This window comes from Maylandia zebra, linkage group LG13, assembly GCF_041146795.1.
Source record: "Maylandia zebra isolate NMK-2024a linkage group LG13, Mzebra_GT3a, whole genome shotgun sequence".
NCBI lineage: Eukaryota > Metazoa > Chordata > Actinopteri > Cichliformes > Cichlidae > Maylandia > Maylandia zebra.
In genome coordinates, this window is record NC_135179.1 from 5762207 (window position 1) to 5780607 (window position 18401).

Sequence of the window (18401 nt, forward strand, 5' to 3'; positions counted from 1 at the left end):
GCTTTCCACTGAATACACCTCAATCCTCCATCGGGTCCGAGAGGTGGGGGCAGCAGAACAAGGAGAGATGCCCAGACCTCCCTCTCCTTTCTTTTTTTGATTCATTCATCTTTTTAAAAAAATATATTTTTAATGTTTGCCTAATTTATAAATAACTATCCATAAATAGATGAACAGAGTGTAAACTAACTCCCATTACTTTCTCTGTATGCTGTGTTTGTACACTTGCAAGTTGGCCAGCTCGTAAATGCAACAGTAGGGACGACTACGTTTGGAGGTTAAGCACAGGCTGCATGGTGGCTGGTCATGGTGTGTGCATGTGTTTGTCTACGTTCTCCTCTCGTCCCTTTGATTTGTTTAAACAGCGGTCATCCGCAGACATCCAGCCATGCTTGGCCACATTAAACCTCTTCTACTAATCTGCCACCTCGAATAATGCCAACTAAATAATAGGACACACAAACATATGCACATGCTGTGTAGCACCAACACACATAGAGGAACCCCCCCCCCCCCCCAAAAAAAAAAAACCCAGCACCCGTACACAAGTGATTTGGCATTCAGTGGTCCAGACAGGCTAATCTCTCCAACTGCAGATTGGAGTGTGCTGCAGCCAAGGACTGAGCAATCAGAGCATAACATCACCTCTGCAGAATCGTGGAAATCCAACAGTTTTAATAAAAAGGAGAAGAGGGGAAAAAAAGAAGAGCCTTTATTTTGAAATTAAAAAAGTCTCCGAGCAATATAATCTAATTCTAAGCTTTATTAAAAAATTAAGGTTGCTTATTATATTTTAAACTTGACTTACTTACTTTGGTAATAAATGGCTTCTGGCTCACAGCGCCATAATATTGACACAATCTTGTCATTAAAATTAGCTTAAGCACCTTTGACTCATCATCTTGCCATTGAAATTAGACAGTAAGAGACCTCAGGAAAGCATTTACAGCAGCATAATTAGCTCCATAAGCCAGCTTGCTGGTTGCAGTGCAGCACTGACAAGTTCTAAACAAACAAAACAGCCTCAAAACTTAAATTTAATCAAGCTTGCTTCTTCTTCATTATGCACAGAATTTTAACCCTCCTGTAATTTGGAGTGGAGCATCTCTGAGTATAATTCCTTAATGAGTGTAGAGGAAAAATGACACAATATGTTAATTGCCTCATGCAAGGGGAGTGCAAACATCTAATTTAAGAAAATTAATGTGAGAGGTGGAGCCGCTGTAGTGAAGACTGCAGAGGTCAGGGGGCACCGTCAGCTAAAGGGAGAGCGATGCTCAGATTCAGAAGCAGAAACCGGCTGTGCTGCAAAGTAATAAAGTCTTCAGGATAACTTATCAGCAAAGAAGAGTGACAACATCTGTCTGGGATGTGAATTTAAAAAAATACTCTACCAAGTAAACCAATAAACTAAATGAGAATCAGTTTTTTATAGAGTAGAGAGACAAATGCACAGAATGTGAAGGCAGACTTTTAACATCATCATAAAAACAACATGGGAGACAGACTTGTTCAAAAAGGTTTCCTATTAATTAAAAATGGTTATTTTGTAATATTCTATTGATTTCCAGCTTAAACAGTCGGTAAAAATTTACTTTTAATTGAATCAGATATTAAAGTTTGTTTTAATCTGTATTAGAAGTATAAAGCCAGCAACTAAATCATCATAGCATCAGATAATTATGTGAATCAGCAGCTGAAAATCTGGTTTTTGACAGTTTGTTTGTTTTGATGATGGTTTAAATGCTGCTAAGAAGACAGCTAAAATTTACAATTTAATATTTGAGTAAATGTGTCTTGTTTATCAACTTAGGGTGTGGCTTCGCAGTATTAAAACACAACTTCATTAGAAGAGAGCCACAGGTGTTACATCAGAACATTCATAAGCTAACCGAGGGTTAAACTGGTGTTTGACGACTTGGAGTAAAGACCGTAGGGCATTTTATGACTTGCTTTTAGCAAATGTTCAAATATGGGCTGAAATATGAAGCCAAGGTAAGAATGTAGTAAATTGCAGTTCTTCTATAGCCACTTGAGACATACTCCAATTTTATAATCTTCAGCACAAGCCCAACAGTAGTAAAACAGAACTCCTGGTTGTGGCCCCCCAGGCCCTACTCGAAGGCTGGAATTCTACTCCTCGACACTGACGGTTGCACCACATCAGCATCCATTGCATTCCAGGCTTATATTAAATCTGTCAATAAAGCAGTTTTTTTCCAATAAATGAGCATCGCTGACTTCGTCCATCACTTATTGACTCTGTAGCAGAGACACTCGTCGATGCCTTTGTTACCACCCCACTGGACAACTGCAATGGGGTCTTGTTCGGGATCAACAGCAAAGCCCTGGACAGACCTCAATAGCCCAAAACTGCCAGACATCTAACATGCACTCTGGTGACATATCTATTAACATGACATATTTGTGAGGATAGGTTAATTGATTAATCTAAATTGCCCATAGGTGTGAATGTGGGAGTGAATATGAGAGCGAGTGGCTGTCTGTGTCTCTGTGTGTTGGCCCTGCAACAGACTGGTGACCTGTCCAGGGTGTACCCCACCTCTCACCCTATGACAGCTGGGAAAGGCTCCAGCGCCCCCCGCGACGCTGAAAAAAAGGATAAGCAGAAGCGAATGGATGGATGGGTAACAGAAGGCATGTAACATTAATCAGATACCATTCCAAGCTTTAAGCGAGTGGAAGGAGGGTTTGCCATGTAACTTTCTTGCCCAAATATGTTAAAATGTGAGCCTATCAGGTATCATAGGGCAAGACACAGGGTAAACCCCAGACAGGTTGTCAGTCTGTTGCAGGGTAACACATGGAGGCACATAACCATGAGCCATGGTCAATTTAGAATCACCAAATCCAAGACCTTTTCAAGGTATTGTCCCATAAATATCGTGTTTCCACTATAAGAGTGTTCATACAGATTCATATAACAAAATTCTGCTTTTCTGATGAGGCCAAATAAGAGTTTAAAAAATGACTTCACTACTTGAGGAAAGAATGATTAAAAAAAGGCATCTGAAAGGGTGTCAGCGGTGCAGAGAAGACCTTAATCTTGTCCTTCTGGCTGGCCATCTTTCTAGCTTTTCATTTTTATTTGACTAATTTATCTAGCCGCGAGGCAGCATCAGCTGTGGTGGATTTCAAAAAATCCACACACTACAGACACACACACTCACACAGTCTTCAGAGGAGCAACCCTATTAGGGAAAACCAGAGACATGGTGCGCAGCTTGTCTCTGCGCATCAGCATTAGAATTTCAAAGTAGCTTTTGATTGTTTGATCTCATATCCAAAAATGATTGTTGGTAATAAAAAACAAGTATGAGAAAAAAGCAATTAACATAAAGCTGCAGCTCTATTAATATCCAGTTTTCTCTGTAGTCTCGTGGCTGGTTGTGATCCATAATTAACGGTGAAGAGATCCCATTTTCACCTTCTGCTGTGGTTCCCCACTAGACCAGCTCTCTGGAGAGCGCAGCAGAGAGAGGGAGATAGCAATGAACAGATGATACTTCACACAGAAAAGCTAGAAAGAGACTTTTTTTTTCTAGTATTACAACCTGACAGACTTGACACTTTTAATATCTTTATATTATGGCTCAGTTCATAAATTCGTTTTATGTTAAGTCACAGTAAATCCTGATCATTTAAAAAGGTGGTTATAAACAAAGATGTGTTGAAAGATGTCAGAAAATTCTCTTTGAAATATGCATATTCACATCTATGTCACACCCATATCATATGGAAGTCCTGAGTAGGGCTGTGCGATATGACCAAAATCTCATATCGCGATATAAGACATATATCGTCCCGATAATGATATAAATCACAAAAATTTAACATTTCCTGTAAATTCTGTGAATCTCGGGCAGCTCGTCTTGCGGGAAGTGTTTCCAGCTGCGCGTCATGTAGCTGGAGTCGAGTGTTTTAACCGATGCATGAAACGATACATTTTTAGACATAAGTTGTAACGGCCGCCGTTTTCTTTGTGAGTATTTATTACACGGCGTGCTGCGGGGAAAAGCCTGTTCTAACGTTTGAGTCTAAGGTTTATTTTTTAGCACCTGGCGGCTCTTTTTTAATTCTCATCCGTAAATAATCTGCTCTTTTACGTAATTCAGTTTATTTTGAAAAGTCTCAAAAGGATCTTGAGCTTTATTGTGAAAGGTTTATGTGGAACATAAACAAGAGGACTCGCGATGCTGTTGTCGTTGTTGCTAACCACAACGCATAAAAACAGGCGCTTGTCCGTCAGTAGTGTGGTTATATTACATATAAGAGAAAGAGAGAACTTTAAGAAATTAATATAGACAGTACAGTGACCATCAGAACGATGAAAAATATTGCCGTAAACAGTTTATTTTGCGACACCACGAAACAAACAATAGTGTAAAATGAAACGATAGATGTTTTTATATCGTCATCCGATATGTAAATGGTAAATGGCCTGCATTTGTATAGCGCTTTTCTAGTCCATAGGACCCCAAAGTGCTTTACACTACATTCACACACACATTCACACACTGGCGATAGCAAGCTACATTGTAGCCACAGCTGCCCTGGGGCGCACTGACAGAGGCGAGGCTGCCGGACACAGGCGCCACCGGGCCCTCTGACCACCACCAGTAGGCAAACATGGGGTTAGTATCTTGCCCAAGAATATTTGGCATGCAGCCTGGGATCGAACCACTGACCTTCTGATTAGTGGCTGACCTGCTCTGCCACCTGAGCTACAGCCACCCCATAATCGTTATCGTTATATCAAAAAGCCCTAGTCCTGAGTGACGTCAGCAGACCGGTAGCATAATGTGAGCCGGGCACACTGTCACGAGCACTCACACTAACACGGTCTATATTGACCTGGTAGCATCACACAGTTGCCAGATTTGACTCTGGAGACCATTTAAATACAGTGAACTCATTGCCATGTTCAACAACGTAGTTTGAGTTGATTTGACCTTTGTGACACTGCGTGTTAGCCATCAAAGGAGGATACACAGTGGTCATAAGGACATGGATATGGTCAGTAGCAACACTCAGGCAGCAGTTGTGTTTAAAACCTCCCACCAAAACTAGAACCCTGAATCACTGACACAAGGCAGGATGTTGTTTATGAGCCCATTACCCAAATGTCACAGCAGAAGTCAAGACTCATCAGACCAGGCAATGTTTATCCAGTCTTCTATTGTCCAGTTTCCTGTTCTTAGCTGATACTAACAGTCCCAATGTGGTCATCTGCTGCTGTAGCACATCTCTTTCAAGAGATGCTCTTCTACATACTTTGGATGTAAGACGTGTTTTTCGAGTTCATGTCCCTTCCTTTCAGCTCAAAGCAGTTGGGGCATTCTTTTCTAAACTCTGGCATCAAGAAGGAGAACTGGATTGTTTTCTCTTTTTCAAACTATTAAACCCTAGAGGTGGTTGTGTGTTTCTAAAATAATTAGACCAGCCTGTCTGGAAACAACGATGCCATGTTCAAAGTCACTTAAATAACAAATCACCTTCCCACTTTCATGCTTAGTTTGAAGTTCAGAAGTTCACCTTGACCGTGTCTACAATGTATTAAGCTGCTACCATGTGATTGGCTGATGAGATATTTGCGTTAATTGGTAGATTAAAAAGTGTATCTAATGAATTGACCACTGAGTGGATTCCTGTTACAACAAGGCTCACACAAACAGCTCAGCAATCAGCTTGTAGTTCATATAATGCAAAATTTCCATGAGATAAACATGGCTGTACTATCCATCTCTCCCCTTAAGGAGCAGCAGTTTATCTCTCTAATAATCAGGTTGACACTAAACACATCAACACCAAGAAATCATAAAAACAAAGAATTCAGCGCTATTGATTGTCCTGGTTAATTTTCTGCTTGATGGTTTTCTGAAGCCAAACTGAGTTTGCGAAGCTTAGAACTATATCTGTGTGAGTAAGTGTGTCTCAGAGTCACGTATATCATCTGACATAAATGATACAGTGGGAAATTGAGGTTGGAGATTGATCTGTAAGCTTCAGGTATCATCTGAAGGAAAATAGAAAAGACACAATTGGCCCTTAGAGCTAAAGAAGGAAGATGAGATTTTGTCACTGACAGACTAATCTGTTGTTTTTCAGATTAAGGTCAGTATTGAGGTCATGTATTACAGAAAACCCCCAACTTCTTTACCAAAAACAATGAATGCATTGCTTATATACATGTGGTAGACAGTAACTACTTGCACTACTAGCTGTAAAAATGGCTGTTGCCTGATACTTTGAATGCTGCACTTTAATTCTATTAGAATTTTCTGATTTAACCATGTGCTTAAAGAAGTAATTTATTTTATATAACTGCACTGTAAATAATGATGGGAGGAAAACTGAGCCGGATCTTTCAAGTTCCAATAACAATAATTTCTCTCCACTGTGCAACTTTTCACTTATTATATCCTCCATCATCCAGAGGAAAGGACAGTAAAAAGAAAATAGCCCTCAGGAAGAATGAGGGAGACACACAGTTAAAGACAGAGAAATGTGGAAATTAACCAACAGTGCAGTGAGCATTGCGAATGTGCTGTGATATGAGACCAGCTCTCATAAATATTGTAGCAGAGTGTCAAGCAGCCTGCCAGCAACCAACATACTGCTCCTCACACTGATAAAACAGGGCTAAACAATCACTGCGCTGGAAACATACACACCTGTAAGTACACACACACGCACGCACACACGCGCGCACACACACAGGACAAAGCTGTTCAAGAATCCTCAATGTTTATATCAAGCTCTATATTTCACTTGTCATTTCTCAGGAAAGACTCTGCACAACATAAAATATTAAAGACAGATGATAAGGTCAAAAATCTGACTATTTAAATTGACAACAACTGGATTGTCGGTAAGCACCTTTTTTCAGATGTTAAACACATTACTGATTTATCATCAGGCTCATGTGTGAAATGTGTTGGCAGTGATTTGGTCAGAGCAACGTTTGCATTCATTATCTGGACACTCCAATGAGTTGATGATCTATCTATGTATATACATATACATACATACATACATATACAACAACAAACAAACACAAATGCACACACACGTTTAAAATGAGCTACTCTTGAACATAGCTTGTTCTGCCCCTTGTCACAGCATGGTGGGTTTATTACAGCTTTATAGCTGTAGGATGATCAGACTGTATATGTCCTACCACTGTGATGCCATTTTCTAATAATATTTTTTAGTTATAATATTTAAATGCCGCTTCAAGTAACTACCTAATGCCAACAACCTTGGTACATAATATAAACACAAAGACGCATATCTATGAAGTAGTGGTGATTAACATGTAAGCAAATTCTACAGTTTCACTCCCAAAATGCTCCAAAAGGCAACAATACCACAAATTAGCTAAGGGTATACCCAGAAAACAGCTAGTGGCCTCAGAGCAGCCATGGCTCCAATCACGCATAACGCTAACCCCTTAATACAGTGATACAGACGGGGTGAGTTATAAAAGATTCACCACACATACTGTTGTTATAAAGCTGTAAAAATAGTTCTTTCATCTTTAAAGTCACTTTAACATTGGACTTTATTGGGATTGACTCTCTTTAGAAGACAGCCTCTGGTGGCTATATTAAGAACTGCGGTTTTCAGTGTTTCGTGTTTGCTTCATTAGCGTTTGCCTGCCAGATGTGTGCTAATGCCAGTTTACTGTCATTGCAACACTGCTGTTTGTTATACTGATTAGCAGCAGGGGAGCTCATTTTGTTTGGACTGTTTAAAAAAAACAGCAAGTCTGTTAAAGTTTTCAGCACACACATCTTTTAGAGTCTCAGGTACATAATTAGCAGCTTATTTTGTGTTTTTATATATATATATATATATTTTCTGTTTACTTTCTGCAACCAGAAATGTTCTTCAAGCTTTTCTCTTCGGCAGAGACGCTAATGCAAACTCAAAGTCACATACTGGCTCAATCTGCAATCTGGACTCTATTCATTAAAATCTGTAAAAACCAAACAACAATTAGTTTTGCATACACCATGTGAGAAAAACGTCACTAACTGAACATAAAGGTTTACTCCACTTAAGAAGATTACGAATAGTCCTAATTGAAGGCAATTCATTTTTGAAACATCATAAATCTTAAAGACACACGTCGTCATCATTTAAATGGGGAAAGTTAATTTGCAAATGAAAAGATCAGCATTTTCTGCACGATGACAAAACAGCAGTGGAGGAGAAAAGGGGGAAGAGCAAGAACCAACAAGTGTATTTAAACACAATAGCTCCCTGTGGTACATCTATGGATTACACTAGTAACAATAGACTATTATCACAGCTGTCCAAAACCAACAGTGATTCCTCCCTGATGACACAAACATAAAACACAAAGTGTGATAAAGAGAATAAGGGTTACTGCTAAAAAACAAAACAAAAATCCCCCCAAAAAACATGTCAAACAGCGCAGCATGGGATTGATTTGGAGCCTAAATTGTTTTTGCATGTGTCTGCGAGTGTGTTCGGAGGAGGGTCAGAAGTAAATATGAAATGATGTGGCATCTGTTCAGGCTTTAAGTGATATATCACTCTATTCCACTCCGTTTAGCATCACTTCGTCTGAGTTAATTGGCTCATGAGGAGCACTAATTAAGGGGAATGGCCTTGTTTATCGTCATGGCGATGCTCGTTAAGCAGAGAGATTTTTTTTTTCCTTCCAGTACTCATGACATTAACCCACCCTTCACAACTTGTGGGTGGGAAGTAGTATCAGTGTTTACCCTTTGATGTGTCAGCTGCATCTGCGTTTCTGTGCAGCAGAATCAAGTGCACACACAGCTTGACAACGCTCTGCATGTAATGTATACAAATGCATATGCACACAATGGCACACATAAAAACGCATTACAAACACACAGGCAATACATTATCCAAGATGTGTCCTACCTCTCTACGCCGTGAGGCCCAGCAGGTCTGTTTGATTTTCCAAACTACAGCAGCCACCAGCAACAGCGACAGGAAACAGCTGGACAGAGGAGACAGACAGATGATAAATCAATCCAAAATCAATGATTTCTCAGTAGTGCATGAACAAGAATATGCAAAAAAACAAAACAACAACCCATCAGGCAGCATTAGATGGAAACAATTTAAAGAACCGCTTTACTTCTAGGAATAAAAGGTTATACAAGAAATGTTAGCATTTCAAGTAACCAGCAGTTGATGTGGCACGAATCAGAACAGATGGCTTTCAACCAAGAGACTACATGGGTTGTTTTTTTTTTATTATTATTCTGCTTGTTAGTCAAAATATTACAACTAAGTGCTTGACGTCACTCAAGGTGACAAAATAGTCAGTGAAACAAAAGAAAAATCATTGTGTTCATGCTTATAATTAGCTTTCCAGCTGTTAATGTTTTCTTTTTATTTGTTGGGGTTATCCTGCGTCCAGTATCTGTGGATAACACAATCATTTAAGCTCTCACTATAAAAATACAACCATAAATGGTTGCATTTCCACACTAATTTCCTCCCCTTTACCTCCATTTCTTGCAGACCATAGGCTAAAAAGGAGAGAGGAATTCTTGAGAAATATGTGGCAAGATACAAAACCGCAGCGACCACAGGCAGCTGGGGATTTTAGGACACAAAAGGGGCGGCAAGAGGGCAATGAGCGACATGATGCTCTCTAACAAAGAACAAGGTTTCATTTACACACAGATGCGCACACACATCCACACATTCTGTTACAAAGTTCAATGTCTGGAGGCCAAAGTTATCAGGCCAAACACAAAGCTTCTCTCTCAAGCAGAACTTCTGACAGCAACTCAAAACAAGCACACCCAAAGACTTAACAACAGGAAGTCCCTGAGAAAGTGCTGAGGACAGCAGCTTCGAAACAATCCTGCTCTTCATCTGTTTCTGTGTGTGTCAGTGCGTGTGCATGTGCTCTCCCATCTCTCAGTATGGAGATGACAGCATTGTAAAGGGTATTAGTGTTGTAATGAGCGTGACATTTTCAGACCAATTGTGGCGAGGAGACTGCTGTCATGGCCTCTTCAGTCCACTGACTTTTCAGTTGCATTCAGAGACATCGCAACCAGGAAATCCCCTCCGGTGGTGAGGACAAGATGCTCATTGCTGCTGCTGGATGAAAACCATCCACTTTAAAGATTCTTGCTGCTGACTTTTGCAGATTATGAAAGCTTTCATCTAGCATCACAGTGTCTTTCATGTCTTCGGTTAAAACAAACATGGTGCAAACACCTACAGTACTGACCAAAAGTATTGTGTCACCTTTCATGGCTTTAGATTTAGTTCTCAAGGAGTAAGACTTTTTTTCTGAATGTCTATCAAAGTGAGCTGAGTGTAAATGTGAAGCCTCAATTTACTATTCAATCTACATCCCTACCCCCACCTATGGTCACAAACTGTGGGTGTGACCGAAAGAACAAGATTGCGGATACAAGCGGCAATAATGGGCTTCCTCCGAAGGGTGGCTGGACTCTCGCTTACAGATAGGGTGAGAAGTTCAACTATCCGGGAGGGGCTCAGAGTAGAGCCACTGCTCCTCCACATCGAAAGGAACCAGTTGAGGTGGTTTGGACATCTGACAAGGATGCTTCCTGGGTGAGGTGTTCCAGGCATGTCCCACCTGGAGGAGGCCATGGGACAGACCCAGCTGCTGCCCCCGCGACCCGGCCACGGATACTTGGAAGAAGATTGATAGACCATCCGTCCATCCATCCATCTAAGAGTTTTGTTGGACGTTGGCTGCTTTTTCACTGATTTTCAGTTCAGTCACTGAACTTTTTTTTGTTGAACCAATGATTTGTGACTTATTCAAGCAGCAGGCAGCTTAGCAAAGAGCCAATTACTAACTGTATCTTTAGATTTTATATTACTACCAGCCTGTCATCAAAACACTTTTTTCTGTTCCTTTAGTTGAAACTATGAAAAAGCCAAAGATAGCACAGTCTAAAATAAATAAAATAGTATTTTTGTACTATGGAGATGATTCCCAAAGAGCTATTCGCTGCGTTTCTCACCATTTTGTCTTTAAAAAAGTTAAGAGAAACTAGAAAAGGGGAGAACAGAAGAAATAAAAGTCATGTCCTTAAAAAAATTGGGGGGAAAAAAGCAAAGATCTGACAAAGGACTTGAGAGATGCAGCTTGACCTTCAGTTAATCCCTCTACTGTTCACTGAAGTCTCCTCAGAAATGGTCATAGTGGATGGGTGGCTGTCAAGAAGTTCTTCTTAAGGAAGAGATAAGGTTGCGGTATGCTAAGGTACAGAAGAACTAAAATAAAGATCAGTGGCAAAGGGTCATAGGGAGTGAAGAATCCAAATTTCACGTGTGTTTCAAATTATTGTCAGTGTGTATGGCAGATACAACAGTATCTAGAGCCATCTGTAAAACACAGTGGTGCCTCTGTCATGGCTGATTTCAACCAGTGGCTTTCTTGTCAAAACTGATGGAATTAGGAGCACGTACAAGTACTGTCAGATTTGAATCCATCATGCAATACTATCTGGAAAACATCTGATTGGCAACAGATTTTTCTCACAGCATGAAAGTGATCCCTAATACATTAGCAAAACAGCGTATCTGGGGAAAAAAAACCCACATGGTCGGTCATTACTGAAGCAGTGGGGAATTATCTTGACAGAGAGAAGGAAGAGGTAGCTAACATAGAAATGTGCTTAGAAAGGCTCATTCTATTATTAATTGTGTGAACCATCCACTTCACAGTGAGTTTGAGTTGTTGCCTTCCGGCCGCCGTTTTAGAGTACCTCCGAGGAGGACTAAAAGACTCCAGGTCTCTTTTATCCCTACTGCGTCTTGTCTCCTTAATGGCAAATAATTGTCCTTGAATTTTTTATCATTATTATTGTTATTATTGTTTTATAGTATTGTTCTGTTTGTTCTTATCCTCCTGCTGCTAAACTAATTTCCCCTTGTGGGACAATAAAGAAATTGAATTGAATTGAATTGAATCCTTCAAGAAGTCTGGAGAACCATTTCTGAAGGCTATTTAAATAAATTATAAAAAAGCTTGCCTCAAAGAGTTCAGCCTTTGTTGAAGTACAAAGGTGGTTGTAGTGAATACATGACAGACTGATGCAATATGTATTTTGTGTCTTTCCATTGCCCAAAGATTGTATAATAATAAACATAAAATGCTTGTTTTATTGGCTTAAGTGGTCACCAGTTAGACAAACTTGATTTTTTTTAAATGACACAACACAACATTATTTTTGGTGTATTCACAGCTAACTGGAGAACCACTTGAACCATCAGCATAACATGATCCTGATTTCACAGGCTCAACAACCCCCACACCGGATAGTACCGGACCCCCATTACAGCAACTATTCACCAGAATAATTACTGCAAAGACATACACACTCAGTAACTCCACTGCAATGATTTCCCATCCTCTAAATTCTAAAAACACTCCACTGGCTCAGATTCAATCGGGCACATGATTCCCAATTTAATCTGTTTTACCTCAGCTCACCATTAATGGGCCACAGGGCCTGAGCTTAGCCATCTAACCAATGAAGCAGAATGGCTAATTGTGGCTCTTACAATTATTAGGGAGGAGAAAGAAGAGGGGAGGATAGGGTTGTCCTGTGGGTTTGTTAACACTCGACTGAGCTTCTTGATAGGTTTAGTTTTAAGACTGTTCAGCTACAGGTAAGAACAACTGAAACGATTAAACAGCCGAGGGATGTGTAAGAACGACTCTGGGTCCCACAGCTTTTATTCCTTCTTTTTTAAGTGACTCAGCCTTTGGCAAATAAATGTAGAAAAGCACAGTTCATACGACAGACACAAGAGCACACACATGCAGGGAAGTACAGTGAATCATCTGAACCCCTGAAGGTAGGAAAAAAATCAATAAGATAGTCAATTAACATGGGCCACAGATAGAAAGCTGTTTCTGATTCTGTGCTATTTGCTAAAGCAGCAAATCAACTCTAAGTGTAGGGACAGGCTGAGGGCATGAGTCATGAGAGAGAAGCTGCAGGTTCTCTAACTGTAATGTTTTCAATGTGTGTGTTTGTTTGTTTCTAAGCCTTGATTTTGACACTTCAGCAAAGGAAAGAATTATAATTTATTTTTAAAGCACTCTTTAAAATAAACAGTTACAAAGTGCTGCACAGTCTGGATGAAACCATTTAAGTTGACTCATTTGGTCTCTGCAATAAGTTATCTGGTCTGTCTTCCAATTAATCACATATGGAACACCAGCATTTCCCACTGGGAATCCGTAACTATCACTTTTCAACATGCAAATATAACCTGATCATTTTGGTGCCCAGACCTAATCAAACAGCAAGTGAAGCAAAAATAAAAAGAGTGAGTGAGTGCAAGGTGCTCCACACTGTAAGGTAAATATCTTACAAAGTTAGACAATGTCGGTTGTCTAACGGTTCCCTGTGAACCAGCACTCATTTTAAAAGAAAGAAGCCTCTTGAAGAACTATGCCCACAGAGAGAGCAGTCATCTTTCATGGCAGGAAAGGGGAAAAATGCACTGATGTGCTCGTGTGTTATATTATTTATCATAATATTTGGCAGGTTGGACCACTGGTTTATCCCACTGCCACTCAGTCAGCTTCCTTATACTGACTTGAGTGTAAAATCTGAAAAATTTAGTAACTAGGGACGATGCTGAAAAGATCAATAGTTAAATTCGTAGCTATCTGCACTTGAATGTAAAGCCATGCCTGGGTCTGTCCAAATTTCCTTACCTGGCAGGCAACCTAGTCAGATTTTCAGTCAGCTGCTCTAAAGTTCAGCTCTGCTCTGAGTCCCTCCCAAATGAGCAAGCACCCTCACCCTGAGCACAGATACCCTGCAGACGAAGCTCATTTCCGCCGCTTGTCTGCAATCTCATTCTTTCGGTCACTACCCAGATATTTGATCAAAGAGAACACCACAGAGAATTTAACTCGAAGTGGATGTTGGTCATGGTGGTCATTTTGAAATGACATGGGCAATTTCGGGGAGTCTCATGAGCCACTCACTTCTGAGTAGCGACTCTGCTGTTTTAGGGGAAAAGAGAGAGAATGAAACTGATTGCTAATCAAGCGAGTCAGAGCTGGGAGTAATTGGACAAAGCTGCGCTGCGGTGTCACCAATTAGCATCTGAGACTGTGGAGAGGAGCAACATAAATGCTGTTTAATTATGGCCATTCTCCTTCATTTGGATATGAAAAAGAATGTGCATGGAGGATGGATGAAGGGTGGGAGAGACGGGAAGATGAGGAGAGGAGAGTTTTTAAACTGTAGATTCTTTGTGGAAGAAAATTTTACAACTACTCCGGGAGTCTTTAAACATCTGGGCCTAATTTTCAAAAGCACATCCAACACAGATCGATATGAGTCATTACGAGACTGTATTTACACTTAAAACGATGCCACTTTCAAAATATCACATAAAATTAATAATGGCTGAGCTTTTTCTCCAGCTATTGTTTAATACTGCAGCATTTCAGTCTTTTCTCTTTTCCCCTCTGCCCTCATGTCGCCAACTTTGATTCTGCTTCAAATTTTTGGACTATAATTAAAGCTGCAGTAGGCAGAAATCTAGAACTGAAAAATAAAAACCCTTAAGGATTTGAAAATAGACAGCCCTTCTCCTGCAGCAGTTCCCCCTCTGTATTAAGCCTGCTTCATGCAGGCTTTTGGCTTCATACAGGATTCAACTCTGAGTGGGTAAAAGTACTCTACTTAATCGGCTGCACCACAGTTTCTACATTTACATTAATTATAATATGATAAGACTGTTGTGGATTTTTGACCAGCAATGCTGAAAGAAACATGATGCCTTTTCACATCACACTGTCACACAATTCTTCAGGCAGCAATGGAGGCCAGGTTCCATCACCTATCTCTGACAAAATATGTTTATAACTAATTTGCCTCAATTGATTTTGAAGGACACTTAATTGCTCAATTACTGAATTAACTGTTGAATACTCAACAGATGTTTGTAGATCACTGTCATGCACAAAGCAGTGTTGGCCCAGAACTCAATCTTTCTCCAGCCTTAACCGAGAGATTTGATTGCCTAAACCGAATTTAAAGCTGTTGAACCCTTTTTAGAAGTTTGGAGTGGTTATTGCAGAGATAGAAATTAAATGTATTTTTAGGGTAATAAGTAATCTGGGTAAATCAGATCACTAACTGACATGCAGATACATGTTCAATATTTACTTTCAGTCCTGATTTTTGCCTTAGCTGCATATCTTTCAATTTTCTCTGCATTCCCACTGCCAGACTGCATCTCATCACTCTGCCTTCTGCCTAAAGGCTACCCCCCACATACACACACAAAATGAGAGTCATGACTAAGGCTCTTTGGTACTTGCACACTGCAACACAAGCCAAGAAGTCCAGACTTGTGACACACTCAGAATCTACAGCACCGCATGTGGACATGGTAAGGACAACATTTGACGATAGACTGCATTTCATTTATCAGACTTCTTAGTTTTTCTTCAATTACCCTAAAGTGTTGTCAAAAAATATTCAGATACTAATAACTAACAATTAATCTCTGAACAGATAATCCATCCAATACCGAACAGTTTTCACCTCTTTCAGTTTTACACACAACTTCATACAGCATAGACGGAACACACTGCCCCACCCCTACCTCCCAGCTGAAGTAGTTCACTTTTCAAAACACAGAGATCTAATCTCTAAAGAGAATCCTGGGTCTGCCCCGGGGCTTCCTCCCAGTAGGCTATGCCCAGAAAACCACCTCTAGGAGGCATTGAGAAGGCATCCTAGTCCAATGCCCAAACCACCACAACTGGCTCCTTCAATGTAGAGGAGCAGTGGCTCTACTCCACCCACTCTTCAAAGGAAACTAATTTCTGCTGCTTGTATCGCAACCTCATTCTTTCGGTTACTACCCAGAGCTCGTGAGCAACGTAGATTGACCTCTTTGCTTGACTGTGGCCATGGTGTTCTTTGGATCATATTTAGCATTTATCTTCCTTCAAACACAGCAGGTGTTCTTGGTGACTTTGGTCCTACCTGCATTCAGAACTTTAACAAGCATCTTCCCGTGTAGTTTTGGATTGATCTACCATCTCTCATGATCATCCTCACGTATGAGCCCAAGAGAAATTGATAGTCATTCTGCATTTATTCCATTTCTGAATAACCAACAGTTCTCCGAACTTCTTCCTTAGAATCTACAATCTTGTCCATGACATCATCTGACAACTCTTTGGTCTTGCCAATGATGGTGGTGATTTTGTGTACAGGTGTGCTTTATTCACACAAGCTGAGATCAGTATTATCTGTAACTGATTGACTGTAATCTATTATGCAAAGTATATTACAATGTATGTCTATTGTGTAATGGCAGATGGGCACACAGCCGTTTATAACTTTTATGTAATGTTATGTGTCTGGATCTAGTTAATATTCTGTCTCTCTACTTAACAATGAAGCTACCGCAGAGCCTTTTCATACATTTGTAAGTGAACAAACTTCCAAACTCAGCAGGGAATGTTGGCATTGTGGCAAGAGTTGGCATAGTGGTAACAAGTCTTATTATTTCATAACCCAATATCACAGACACAAAGGCCACATTGTTCACCTCGTTATGGGAACGAGAACGGGATGGTCTGTTTGCTTTTCGGTTCAACATTGGCAAAAACTGCTGCTCAAAACCCTTTAATGAACTCACCACAACTTAAAGAAAAATAAATGCACATCACATTATATAACATGCTGCAAATAAACCAACAATGGAAAGAAAAGTCCCCTTGTTTTAGCACATATCCTTTTCTCAAGTCTGCAGTGCAGAAGAGAGCAACTCATCAACATAGCAGTAACTAACATGCATACACACATGCAAGAAACTCTCCCGGCAAAACTTGACACTGTCCCTGAATGGTGACATCATCTCTCTATGCTGGCCTAAAGGTCACCGATGTCCAGAAGCCGGCCCTGGGCACAAAACGTCTCACTTCCCCACATGGCTGCATAGTGACACACACTCCCACACACACACAAGCATGAACACAGGAAAGAGGATACATGTGAACATATACAGGAAATAACACACACACACGCACTAACACAAACAGAGACACACACTTGTCCGACGTCAGAGCTGAGTGGCAGAATCTTGCCTGAAGACAGCAGAGCTCATTCCAGACATCTTTCCCAAAACAGTCTCATTAGATCCAGTGTGGGTCTGCATGACTATGAGCTGTAACACAAACGACTCTCACCCAGTCCAAAAATAGAAAAATAAAAATGACTGGCTGTGTGTTTTCTAATGGAGTTATTGTAAAGGAAAACCATAGATGGAATGGAAATTATTTTTGGATTTAATTATTTCCATTTATCTTAAACAACAAAAAGCAATAATAATATTATTAAACAACGTCCTGCCTCAGAAAGATAAAGGAAAATGCACAGACAGCAGGATGTTGTCCTGTTTCATGTCTATTTGTGCTGATTCCTTTAAATGTCCACAGCAAGCTCTACTGTATATAGACAAATAAACAAGATGGGTAAGCAAGACATTTCATCCCATGTAGCTTCCCATCATCTGTATTCTTGCTGCTTTAAGCTGATTAATGTGTAAATGTGAAACTCATTCTATCTTTTGACTTTTTTTGTGTGCATAATCAACGATGATATACTGCTAGACTGGCTGCTGAACACTGCCTTTCTACTATCGGGTCGTTAAGTCTGACGTCACTAGCCGTGTCTGGGCCTAAGCTCCGCTGCAGGTCCATATATCAAACGATCACTATGGCATTACTGAGAGTTGAAAAACTGTCTAAAGTCTTTCATCTTTAATAAAATGATCAGTGTTCTGCTCTACCAGGTGTAACAATTGAGTTTAACATCCAGGCATCCATGAAAACGGAATTTATGACATTTAACGGAGTTAGAAGTTAGCAGGGAGTTAGCTCGCTAGCTTCTATCTAAATACAATATAGCTATATATAGCTGCGGGCCCCGGTCCGGATGGGCCTGGGCCCCCTTGCCCTGGTGGGTTCCAGAGTGTGGGGGTGCCCACTGGGGTCACCCACCCACACACGCAGGGCTTGGGGTGCAGGTATGTCACGAGGGTGCAGGGAGGCACTCCCCCTCTGTCCCCTTCTGGCCGCCTGTGCCTCAATTTTATTCTGCAACCTAGACATCCACATTACTCACACTCTCACATAACACACACATATAGGGCCTTGGGGGTGGGCACATTTTACAGCATCCAGAGGATGGTCGGTGTATTTGGGGCTCTACTCAGCTCTTCCCAGGAGGGTGGCACGGTCCCCCCCCCCCTTTGGTGGTCCTCCTCGGGTCCTTGTACTCTGGGGCCTCTGGATATCTGGGGCCTGGATCTCCTCCATACCT

General features: G+C 40.6%; 1 protein-coding gene across 3 annotated transcripts in view; it reads right to left on the reverse strand.

Moving 5' to 3' along the window:
- atrnl1a (attractin-like 1a) overlaps nt 1-18401 on the reverse strand; it is a 325816-nt gene that overhangs the window by 117891 nt on the left and 189524 nt on the right. For all 3 annotated transcript variants that reach the window (XM_004553538.6, XM_004553537.6, XM_076891448.1), the window contains one exon: nt 8944-9022. In XM_004553538.6, the coding sequence (XP_004553595.2) occupies nt 8944-9022 (79 nt within the window). The remainder of the gene's footprint in view (nt 1-8943; nt 9023-18401) is intronic.